The sequence below is a fragment of the Desmodus rotundus genome, chromosome 6 (genome assembly GCF_022682495.2).
Source record: "Desmodus rotundus isolate HL8 chromosome 6, HLdesRot8A.1, whole genome shotgun sequence".
NCBI lineage: Eukaryota > Metazoa > Chordata > Mammalia > Chiroptera > Phyllostomidae > Desmodus > Desmodus rotundus.
The window spans coordinates 88435257-88448269 of NC_071392.1; the positions used below are offsets into that span (position 1 = coordinate 88435257).

The following is a 13013-nucleotide window of genomic DNA, read 5'->3' on the forward strand; positions in this document are numbered from 1 at the left end:
TTCATTGTATGTACATTGGGCAAGAAACCAACATGGCCAATTTTCAATTGTGCACAGGAAGAAATGCTGAGCAGAGCATGAATTATTCACCGCTGTGGTTATACTCGATATATTTTGATTTGATCTTAGACTGCATAGAACTTTTTAAAAGAATGTTTTCATCTTTCTCCCATTGTGCTGAATGATTAAAATGAGCATGGCCTTTCGGTGTTTGCCAAGGGAAAAAGAAATGGAACAGTGCTAGAAGCTATATATGTGGTATCTCACCTAATCACTAGCTATTAAGATGAAGTCATCCAGCAACTGATTGGGTAATAGACAAATAGAGCAGGCTAATCCAGTTTGGGCCCAGAGAATGGACATGCCTGTCTTTGAGAGCCAGCATCACACTGTCTCCTCCCAGAGCTTTCAGAATTTCAGGTAACTCAGATCTGCTTGTGCCTCGAAATCCTACAAGTGAAAAATGGCTACCGAGTGATTTTCCTACTGACATCTTAATTTTGAAAACTGAGTGTTTTCCAGACACTCAGTGGTTTGTCCTTACTGAGAAGTGATGTCTAATTAGAATTCCCAGCATAATGGCTCCAGCCCAATAATTAGTCTAATTATCTAAACTCTCATTTATCATTTGAAAGTGTTTCCTCACCCAACACACATATCACTGAGAGTAAACAGATACCCTTTTTCTTTTTTCCCCTTTTTTAATGAAGAATTTGCTCAGTGGGACATTTGAACTCCTCAAAAGTCAACAACACCCCCAAAAGCAGGTGGGACAGCAGGACTTGGTGCTGGCCGGCAGAAGATGCAAGACCTGTGAAGGCAGAGCACCTGTTGGAGTCCAGGTGTCCATTTACCAACCAGCTGTGTGACTTTGCTAAATGACAAAACCTTTCTGAGCCTCCATTTTTTTCACTTGTGAACTGGGGACAATCAGAGGGAGTTCATTCTGAGGCTAGTAAGGGTAAAGCTTCTGAGCCCCTCACTTGGGTGGGGTATGTCCATGTGGTCATATGCTCATGTTAAATGTACGAAGATAAGATATCTTATCTGCAATAAGCCAACACTGCCATCTCTCTTCACGGTGACTTTCCCCAGTGCATGTTGGGAACGACCAGAGTAGCCTGAGAATTTGTGGGTGAGGGCAGTCGAATTGGGGATACAGAACATTTGAGTGTAGTGGTTCTGTGTGGTCTGCGATCATTTCACTTCTAAGTTTCACCATACACTTTTAAGTTATTGCTGGTGTCCCGATCCAGGAATGACCCCCGAGTGTGCTCCCACTGCCCATTCTCAGGCCAACATTTTCATTTGATTTAATTTACTGTCTTAAATTGAGCCTCTAAAGTGTATCAAATCAGGCCCCAGAAAACCTGGACCTGCCTCTGAGGATGCCACTGTTACAAAGGTGAATGTGGAAGGTTTTTTAAGGCGTTCTTGAAAGTGAGAGTGCACATGGTGAAGGAGGTCCCCTTGGTTGGATTGTTAATAGGACTAGAGGGCAGCATACACATGTTCTTGCTTTATTGTGTTTTGTTTTGTTTTTCTCTCTCATCACCCAAGGTAGAGGAGATCGGTGTCGATTAATGCACAGAGAAGATGGAGCCAAGGGGGGGCGGGGAGAGAGAAGGAAAATCAAGAAAATAATTATCTTAAATTATTGGATGACTGGCATGGAGTAACACAGCATTGGGAGGAGCAGTAAGGAGGGTCTTTCCTCCTCCTGGCAAACTCCTCTTCACCCTTTAAAATTTGACGAAAAGTAAATTCACAAATGAAGCCTTTCCGGACTGTCCTAAACCTTATCTAAAGTCTCCCAGCTCTTTGAGCTGTGGGCGGATGGCTCAGTTGGTTGGAGCATTGTCCTATACACCAAAAGGTTGTAGGTTCAATCCCCAGTCAGGGCACATACCTAGGTTGTGGGTTTGGTCCCCAGTTGGGGTGCATACAGGAGGCAACCAGTTGATGTTTCTCTCTGACATTGATATTTCTCTCCCTTTCTCTCCCTCTGTCTCTCTCTCTGGGTAAAAATCAATAAAATTTAAAAAAAAAATAAAGTCTCCCAGCATTTTGTTTATATCTCTTTTGCAATACTTAGCAAATGATCCATTATCTCTCAACATGCTGCTTCCTACATTAGATAACAAATTCTGTTCATACTTTTTCATTTTCAGTACAAAGCATAGCACTAGGTTTATTGTCACCTTGGTAGATATCAATCAATCAATCAGTAAATCAATAAATAAATCTGTGCTAGGAAAGAAAAAGGACCTATTTAGTGCAGAATTTGAGAGGGGAGATAGGCACTAACCCATCTTGAGCCAATGTTGTCATTCTCATCACTGAAACACAGAGCAAATGAGAGTGAGGGGGTGACAAATAGGACCGGGGACTAAGGAGACGGAACAAGAGAAGACATCTGCGGGACCTGAGTCGTGCGGAGGGTTGCCGAGCTCCGCTGTGGAGACCCATGAAGATGGGGGAGCGTGCATTTGTGGTATGCCCACGTGGGTTTACAGGTTTCTTTTCCCTCCTCCTCGTCTTCTGCGAGTTGAAAGTAATGATGAAGAAAATGCAAGCAGAGCTTGTCCAGATAGAGCCTTGAAGTACAGGACAGTGTGACATTCTCTGGGGTCATGGTCAAAGGGTCCCGAGAATGGGTATTAACATCCTGAAGGGGTATGTCAGGCATGACAATATAGAGGCACAGAATTGCAGTTTTGTGACTGTCCTTGCAAAAGTGTGGATTATTATTTCCTTTAAAGTAGAAACCTGGAGCCAGTATAACGAGGAAAGACTTGGGGAGGACCAAACAAAAGGCAGAACTGAAGTGGGAATGGGGAAGTAGAAATGAAATAATAAATGTGGATTTTACTCTGTTTTCAAAACAATTTTTTGAAGGGCTGATGTGTCACATAAGAGAGCTGAAAAGTCAAAACTTTGTTTTTCTTCCATGTTACCCGTTTCCCTTGAGACTTGAACAGGCAAAAGAACCCATTAGAGGATGATAATAAATAACATCTTTTTCTTTGTTGACTTTTAGATAGAGAGGAACAGAGAGAGCGAGACTGATTTGTTGTTCCACTTATTTATGCATTCATTGGATGCGCCCTGACCAGAGATCGAACCTGTGACCTTGGTGTGTCAGGACGAAGCTCTAACCAACTGAGCAACCTGGCCGGGGCTATACATAACATCTTATACGGAAGTTACCTTCGTAGAAAGAGCACAACATAATATTAGCATGCAGAATATCTGTGTTTAAGCCCACACTCCACCACCATCATTTGCTGTGTGCCAATCAATAATGAGACAATCATTCCTAGAGGAGTAGTAATGTGGTAAGGGCATTTATTCAAGCTTAAAAATGTTACCCAAAGAAACCGAAAACGTATCAGGTTAATATTCAAGTGTTAATGCAGACTGGGTCATTGTAAAGCTTACACATGTACTAATTAAGAATAATTGTGCGGTCCTAGAATAGGAGCTTGCCCAGTGGTGGGCCTCGAGGCCACTCCTGCCTCGTGCACTTGCAGCTTTGCTGTCCCTCAGTGTCATCTTAGCGGAAATAATGAGATCTGAGGGAGCTCATTTCTCCAGCTAAATGCATGAGAGCCTGACTGAGATCAGAAAGTCCATTTCATCACTCAAATGAGAAATACAGGGGTGGGCAAAAGTAGGTTAATAATAACAAATAATACAATAATAACTAAGTAATGCAAGAAGAAACTCTGTGTTTTGTGTACTCACAACTGTAAACCTACTTTTGCCCATGCCTGTATCTCTTTCCCGTGGAGAAGCTTATTTTTAAAGGTGGATTGAAGATGGACTAAGATCAGAAGGTGGCTCGGTTACTAAGAGGGATCGGAATAAGAAGGGCCCCAGACACCATCCTGGGTGGAGCACCACCAACCCAAATGTGCTCCAGGCCCTTTTCCAGGGCTGAGCACTCCCATTTCACTTTTTCGGGCATATCCACATTTGCCATTAGAAGACTTCTTTACTGATTGGAGGACAGAGCTCCGGCAAACCACTCCCTTCTTAGCATCTTGTCACCTGGTTCCTGCAGCAGCCTGCGTGAGCGTGTAGTAACCTTCAGTGTGAGAGACCAGGAAAGCGAGGGCATCCATCAGCTGTCAACACCCAGATGTCATTTTCCAGCATTTGTTCACAAATGAGCTATGAAGGGACTGTATGCTTCTTTCTAATTTTGTATCAAATTAACAGGAGTGAATTTATCCCTCTCTACACAAGCAGAAAAAGACTACTTAGGATGTTTCAAAAATAACTTTATGTACGAGTTCATTTTTGAGTCGTGACGAACTCTCTAACATGTACCAGCCTTGGCCACTCCCAGAGACCCGTGTGCTCTAGAAGGCAGGACCAGGAAGGATGAAGGATGCTGGGATGCATGCCGCATGCGCAGTGGCCTCCCTCAGGGCAAGAGGTGTTAGGGTGGGCGGGGAGAGCCGTGCTCAGCTTCCAGGCAAGAGCGAGCTCTAGAGAGCCTGTGCTGAGTGCTGTGCAGAGCTCCCAGCATAAGGCTCTGCATCCAATGGGCCAAAAGTAGCGATTTCATCAGGAAGATATTGCCGTCTTAAAATTAAAGCGGAGGGGAATGTGATGGGAAGTCCTCTTCCACATCACCCATAAAAAGTTGAAAAAGCTCAGAGACCGGCGCAAGGAGAGCTTGACCCAGTCAGTTCGCAGTTGGAAGTGTCTGTATTGGGCTGCTATCACAAACGGGGCGACAACAGAAATATATCGTCTTGTAGTTTTGAGGCTAGAAGTCAGAAATCCAGGCATCTGCAGGGCTGGTATTTTCTGAGGGCTGTGAGGGGGAAAAAAATCTCCAACATGTAACTGAAAATAAATTTTTCTACTATTAATCAAAAAATACAAATAAAAGAATACGGCAAGCCCTCTTTTTTGCTAATCAAATAAGAAACTATCTTTTTGTTTTGTTTTTAGAGTCTAGCCGGTGAAGCTTCTGGTGAAGTTCACTGCTGGGGAAGTTTCATTAACAAACAAAAGGGTTGGTTTCAGATGCTCAGGAATCTAAAGTTGGCTGTCAGGGTATGGACCTGATTCCATGGTGGCAGAGAGTGAGGGGCTACGAAGTCCCCCACAACCACTAATACAATGTGGCCCTTCAGCGGCCTGTGCTCTGCCAGTTCAATGGCCTGTCACACCCTCAAAGGAGGCTAGAAAGAAGGAAGAAGAGGGACCTGGCCTTCAAACAGAGCCAAGCTCCCCAAATTTGTGACTAGAGGCAGGAAAATATGTTACTTTCTTTTTTTATTATTTGCTACTTTTTCAAAATTCATCCAAAGAGTTTAACTTCTTTTCCTAATCAGAAATAATCCTATTTAAAGGAAGGCATGAATCTTACACACTGTAAAAAAAAAAAAATCAAAAACAAACAAACAAAAAACACTTCCTCACTTGAAGTTAGTAGTCTCTATCAGTTTTTATTCTGTCTGTTTCCTTTCATGGTCCAAACTCCTGTAATAGCATGGTCCCCGCCCTATTCCACCAACTTGTTCCCTTCCGTAGAGTCTGGTTTCTACAAACACCACCACCCTGAACTATTTGAAACGTCACCCACATCTGCTCACTAAATGTGTTGCCATTTTCCTACCCTGCAGCAATTCAGACGCAGGAGCACTCTCCTTGGAAACACCTCCTCCTGTATATTCTGCCTCTCCTCCAGCCGTTCCTTAACTGGTGTTCTCCTTTCCCAGCACGTTAGGTGCCTCATGCATCTTTGCTCTTAAACCCTCGCTCTTCTCTGCCTGAGCGTTGACTGTCATCTGGAGCCCGGTGCTATGTCTGCACATGAGCACAGGCAGCCCAGGCCCTTGGTGTCCTGGGTCCGGGCTGGGGGGGGGCACGGGAGGCACGTGGTGTTTAGTGTCCTACCAATGGACCGTTCCTGTTCGGCACAAAGGTTTGACTTTGTTTTTCCACCTTTGTTATTCTGCTGGCTGCTTCTCTTGTTACCAACGGCACTGGGAGTACATTGGGTGTTTAATAAAATGTGTTCTTAAATAGGGCAGTTATTTGATACATTATTCTTCTAAGTTGTGATAGGCAAAATAATGCCTCCACTACATTCCAAAGTATGCCTGCATCCAAACCTATGAAACCTACGACTGGGTCACCTTATGTGGCAAAGGGACTTTATGATCAGTTAAGGGCATTCACATGATATTATCCTGGATTGTCTGGATGGACCTACTGTAACCATAAAGCTCCTTAAAATAGAAAGGTGGCCATGGAAGCCAAGGATCTGAGTGAGGGAGTGTGGGGAAGACTCCACCCATATCTGTTGGCTTCAAAGGTGGAGAAATGGGCCTGTGAGCCAAGGAGGGCGGGTGCATTCTGCAAGCTGGCAAAGGCAAAAGCTCGGATTCTCCCCTAGAAGTATCTGAAGGTGCGCAGCCCTGCCTCCAACCTGGATTTAGCCCCCTGAAACCCAGGTCAAGCTTCTGAGCCCCAGAACTGTTAAGATAATTGAATGTGTTATGTGTTAATCCACCGAGTGTTCACTTATTTATTACAACAGCCATATGAAGCTAATACAGGAGTCCTCATCATTTTCCATTTCCTGTAACAGGTCGTCACACAGACAGCCTTCGTGGTTTAATGAAAACGAGTGAGAATTTAGGATTTATCACTTCCTGGGTTTTTACCTGCTCCGCAATTCAGTCCGATGTGTTCAATTGTAATATTTCTGAATATCTGAGATCTACTTAAAATGATGAGACCCTTTATTTGGGACTGGGAGTTACAACAGAGAAAAACCACTTTTCCGATACAGGTTTCCCTCACACTCTTGGAGCCTTCCTGTGAAACCTTGGTAGGTCAAAATGGCGCAAAGCCCCGAAGCAGTGACTTTCGGAACTAATAGATGCACACCACCAATGGAGATAAAGCACAGATGCTCACAGACACAGTCCAAAACCTGGGGCTCGATGTTGAGGTGCTGAGCGCAGTTCCCAGGGAGGGAGCCTGAGGGGGCCACTCACGCTCCTCCGGAGGCCAGCCTCCTCTGCAGGCTCCCTGCAAAACAAACTCAGTGCCATTTTCTCTTTTGGCTTTTTTCCGGTTGTCCTTCCGCTAGCAGAAGCAAGCACTCATGGAAGGTCAGGGTTGATTGCAAAAGCAAAGTCACAGCAGTCACATAAAGCAAACTTCTGAAAAGCAGGGACACCCGTAAACCAATGGACTTAACGAGTCTATTTATTTTGCCACCAGCCCAGTTTCTTCACTGGTCTTTGGCAATCCACTAGCAAAACTCAGCTGACAGTGGTTCCGACCCTTCTCTTTCTTCTCTGGCCCCTGGCGCTTTGTCTTCAACTCCAATTCGATGTGCAAAATTCTGCAACCCAGCTAGGACTCCATGGAGTTCCCAGGCAGAGGCATGCCAGTGAATGCTGCAGTCAGCTCATTCTCTGCATTAACATCTCAGTAAGCTCAGTGCTTCTTAGTTACACCGTGTGCGATTTCATCCCATCGTTACAATAACTTGGCGAGGGAGGTAGTATCTTTGCCTTCAATTTACCGTTGAGAAAACCACGTTCAGGGAAGTTTCCAAGTAGTAAATGACAGAAAAAGAGATCTGAACGAAAATCTCTTAATTCCTTATTCACTTATAAAACTAATGTCAGTTTTCGGTATTCCAGCTGTCCTTGCCATTTACCTCAGTGCCATTTCCCAAATACACATTTTGCAAGAGTGTGTTTAATGATAATGTAACCTGTGCACATTATAAACTCATGTGAAAAATACGGAAAAGAGTGAAAGGGTTTAAATCACCCATAATCTTACTACTCAAAGATAATCAGTTACTTTTTTAGTGTATTCCTTTCTAAATATTTTTCTGCCACCTCCTCCAAGTATATTTCTTTTGATACTGCACTTGCATTTAAAGATTTGTATCACATTCCATTGTTATTATTTTGAGTGAAGTGAGGTGGCATTCTAGCCTTATTTAAAATTGTACCACATTGCCTTTTGGTGACTTACTTTTTCTATTTGTATTTTAAATATAAATAATTAGTCCACCCTTCTAGAGTTAACTTTTTTTCCCAGGATTAGAGCTATGCTTCTCAAAACACATGCAGACCAGCAAGGCCGGCAGTCACTGGGGAAACTGTTAGAACTGCATGCTCTCTGCTGAGCCAGGAGCTCCTGGAGCAGGCGGGAACCCCTGTCTTCACGAGCACGCCAGGGGGTTTTCACACGTGGCAAAGTTGGACTGAAATGTGTGGTTTTCCATTTGTGTTGGTGAGGCAACAGCAGCCAGTAGGCCTGTCCTAGGTTGAGGGCAAACAGAATAGTTGTCACTGTTTGAAGAAAAAGAGAAGAGCTTTTTTTGTCCCTCACTATGCGTGCCTTCCACATCTGCTCCTAGTTACCTGGGTTAGGTGTGTAGCCCTCTTTAAAATGCTTACATGCTTCCTTAGGAATGCAGTAGTGACCTACATAACACTTCTTACCGCCCAGTCGCGCCTTCCTATAGGGTGGGGCAAAGGCAGGTTTACAGTTGTGAGTATGCAAAACGCACAGTTTACTCCTGTGTGACTGTTGATTAATTAGGTATCATTTTCCGTACAAACAACTGTAACTCTGCTTTTGTCCTACTTTGTCTGCACGGGCTTCAGCGTAGCCAGCTAAGCAAGGGCTTGTCAGAGTCAGGCCAGGATGAAGAGCAGGCACATGTTCAGTTCAGTTCTGAGAGCTTTTCTTAAACTTCTACCATGTTAGATTACATGGAGGAGAAAAGAAAATTACATTTTCTAGGCCCGCCCTTCAAGAAAATTCAGTCTTTTCAGGAAATAAAACTTTTGTATATGAAATTCAATTAATAGTTAATCGAACCCTGAATTGATTGTAAGGAAGTATTTCAGTGCCTGAGGTGAGCAGTGAGTGAATGGCCTGAACTGTACAGAAAAGACAGACATACTGACTACAGGGTTGTGGCAGGGTGGGGTGGGGGGGTTCTTCTTAAGAAAGAAGGAATGTGAGTAGGACCTACATAATAATTATTCCATTGATCATAAAAACTCTGCTTATTAAATATTCACCATGGCCAGACAATTTTAAGCAATTGACATCGATTACTTCCTCCAAATCTCAAGACGCCGTTAAGTATACCTACAATACCCATTCTCCAGACAAGGCTAAACAAAGTTAGGAAACTTTGCCAATGTTATGTAAATAGCACTTTGCAGAGTCCGAATTCCAACCCAAGTCTGTTTGACCTCAGAGCCCTGTCTCTTACCACTTCCGCCTCAGTAGTTGACTCTGATTGCAGAGGTTGCTAGGTGGAGAAAGAGGTTCGTAGAATATTGCAGATGAAGGAAACCCTAGAAGGGGTGAGCAGTCTCCTGTGTCCAGTTCTCCTGACCAGAGTGCAAGGTTGCCCTCAGCAATGCTAAAAGCAGGGAAGATCGATTGGATTATGGAGAGCCTTACAGGCAGAGAGCGTGATCTGGGATATAACATTGTAGATTCTGAAGAACCACTACACATTCTTTGAACTTTGTGAAAGTAATGTTTTAAGGCTAGAATAACATTGGATAAAAAAAAGCATCATTTGGTGGGGAGTGAAGAGATAGCTGGGTACGACCAGGGATTAATAGAGTGATTGTTATAAACCAGATACCAGATGATAAAGAAAATGACTGGGGTGTTGGCAGGGGAAGAAGAGAATGACTAATTATTCAATAGGAGAGAAGAAAGGCAAAAGGTTTTAATGGCAGTTTGGCCAAAGAGACTTTAGAATTTGAACCTGATATTGCAGATGAATTTAGGCTATGCAAAGACATCGTAATAAGCTGAAGAGAGGTAGTGAAGACAAATAATTGATTTGTTATTTTCAGAGATGATGTGTGTAGGGCATTCGGAGCTCCCTTTCTTCCTGTCTACACTTATCTGGTCTCCATGTCCTGTTGCTCTTAGAAACGTGTATCAGGCGCATCTACTTCATGCTTTCTCATATTCTTATACAGAGGCGGTCACCTTTCAACTGGCCTATGGCAGTAACCCTGAAATGCTCCCATTGCCTTCTGAATCACTTCCCTAGAATCTCTTGTTTGGCTTCAAGGAGTTTTCTTTATAAAACCTACCTCTAACTATTCCTCTTCCTGCTTCAAGTTTTAAAATACTTTCTCGCTGCCTTTCCCTTGGTATGGTATTCAGAATTTGAGTACCATAATTTATTATGCAAATAGACAATTGGGAGATTGAAAGTGCACGTATTCATCATTACATGAGACAAAAAGGGTGTGGGTTCTGCTTCACTTTCTAGCCACGTCCTCTTCCAATAGCCCTTTATGACTGAGCAGCACCCACAGAGTTAGAGAGCAAAGCTGTCTCCAAAAGCCCTGCCTCCGTGTTCACCGCTGTATTTGTGGTGCCTAATCCACTGCCCAACACACCCTGGGTGCTCAGTAACTGTTTGCAGAATAAAAAAAGGAAGGGAAGCAAGAAGGACTAAGGAAATCAAGAAATTTCAGAATTGTTTCAGTCTACTATGTCGTTGTTGAAGTGAAATGGACTTTTCGTTTTCATTGGAGGTCTGAGATCTTTGCAGAGAGGAGACCATGGGAAGCCAAAGGGAGGCCTGGGGGCGGGGGAGGAAGGTAGGAAAGGCAGTCCCAAACTGGATCTCCTACTTCATAACCGAACAAACGACAGATGCTGGGGTACAAGTTCAGGTGCATGTCACCAAAGACTCTACTACTTGCATTTCAGAGAGAGAGAGAGAGTTTTACTGGAATTCTCAGTTCTGTAAAGAGATCATTCAAATTCCTCATAGGCATCAACACATTTTCTCAATAATATTTTAGTTCTCACAAGAAAGGTACCATGTACACGTCCATCTTATACTTCTGAAAACAGGTGCCGTTTCCTAGAAAGACAAAGTGTCAAGAGTGTGGGAACAGAGGAAAACAATGGAAAAGAACCTGTAATTCGGTTATTGATGTCAGCTATCTACATGAACAAAATTTGCTACAATTAAAGCACCTGTAACAAAGTGCAGCAAGGACATTGCTTTCCTTTCTTCCTGAAATAAAGGGAGAATAGAAATCCCATGAAATTGGACACCTATGCAAAAAAGTGTGTGTGTGTGAGAGAGAGAAGGAGAAATCTCTTAGTTGATAGCCAAGCAAAACAGACAACACTTACCTTGCAAAATAACACCCCTCACAGTAAGAAGATGATATCTGTAACTATAGATTAAATATTTTCTCAATGATCATGAATCCCAATACAACCGTTACATTCATTTAACAATTTATTGATTTTTCAGACTTTTCCCTAACTGTAAAGCCAAAACTTATTATGTTCGTTTGTTAGATCAGAAATGTTCACGGCGTAAAAAACCAAATCGTGCATTTAAACGTAGGGGAAAAGGAGGCTCAGTCTAGCGAGGGGACACCGCCCCCAGCGGCGGTTTCCAGGGTTTGATGTGTGGGGAGCCACTTGTTCTGTGCAGTGCTCATGTCGGACGTTCCCTTCCAGCCATCTATGAGCCGTCCTGCGAGGCGTACAAACACCTGGGCCAGACGTCGAATTACTACTGGATAGACCCTGATGGCAGTGGACCGCTGGGGCCTCTGAAGGTATACTGCAACATGACAGGTAACTGGGCCACGTGGTCGTTTCGTGGACGTTGCTTTTGTGTGTGTTGAGAATAAGTGCTACCACTGAAGCTTGTTTGTTTCTGCGCTGCATTTTTATTACATTACACGATACAGTAAATAGGGCTGGATTTGCTAGGTAAAGGGTGAAATGTATTTCTAAAGCAATGATACCTTCAGACAGTGTATTTTTTTTTAAATCTACCTTGTGACTATAACGATAAAAAATTAGCACTTTAAAAAAATCTGGGGTGGGAAAAACCCCAAAAAGGAAACAGCAAGTCCTAGATGCCCCTGAAGCAGCCTCCTCAGGCGTCCAGACTGGGGAAGCTCAGCTTCGATGCTCAGCTCCCCGCAATACCGGTGTCGGAGGACGCTCACAGAGCATTTCTGACCCCACCCCCTGCCCAATTCCCTGTGGTTACAGAGGGAACCCTGCTGGGTGCTGACATCCATTCTGGCAAAGGCACAGCTTCCCAGCAGCTTTCACAAAATATGCCCGAGGTTTCCTGCTTGGGAAGAGAACCTAGTGTTTCTCCCGATCCATATTATTTTCCAGGGCTATGAAACGAGAGCACGGGTTCTCGCAAACTCCCAGAGCAGTGTGTGAGATGTACAGCTCTCTAAGAGCATATTTCTCTCTGACACCGGGTAGCGTCTTGCCCTCCCAAGCCCTGGAGAAGAGGGTGAGGCGTGCACTGCTCACTGGCGGCAGGCAGGGTCGGCGTTCGATGCGGACGTCTGGGGAAGGTCATGATAAGGGTGGTGACCACATGGTGCTGCTGGCGATGAGGGCCACACGGGCTGTCTGCCGTGTGCCAGGCATCATCCCGGGAGGTCCTTTACGCAGACTCCCTGGGTTTGTTTCCTGGCTCCATTCGTCACCAGATACGTAATCTTGGCCACCGCATTAACTTTATGAAACTCAATGTGCCTCAGTATGCTTGCCTGTAAAATGGGTTAACATTAATATCTAGCTCATAGCATTATTACATGATAGAAATAAGATATTTACATAGGGTTTTTAGCATCTTATCCAACACATAGTAAACTTTCAGTAAAGGTTCCCAGTAGGAGGGTATTATTACTTTTTTTGAAAGATTAGTGAGTTAAATACCTTTCGTATGTCATTCAGGCATGATTCAAATTCAAATATGTTTGAGGCCAGTGGTTCTTAGGCCTGGATGTGCTTTAGAATCATGTTTGGAGCCTTCCCCGCCGCCCCCCCCCACCCCCGCCTTTTCCTTACAATCTTATTGGCTCCAGCTCAGAGACTTTGGCTCGCTAGGTGTGCAGTGGACATAGGATTGTGCAGCTAGGACTGAGAACCCTAAACAGGCACATGGACCCTGGTGGAGAACT

The 13013-nt window shown here is 44.0% G+C and overlaps 1 protein-coding gene across 1 annotated transcript in view; it reads left to right on the forward strand.

Moving 5' to 3' along the window:
* Positions 1-13013, forward strand: part of CNTNAP2 (contactin associated protein 2) — a 1617197-nt gene that overhangs the window by 1034032 nt on the left and 570152 nt on the right. The window contains exon 12 of the mRNA XM_053926665.1: positions 11533-11652. Within this exon, the coding sequence (XP_053782640.1) occupies positions 11533-11652 (120 nt within the window). The remainder of the gene's footprint in view (positions 1-11532; positions 11653-13013) is intronic.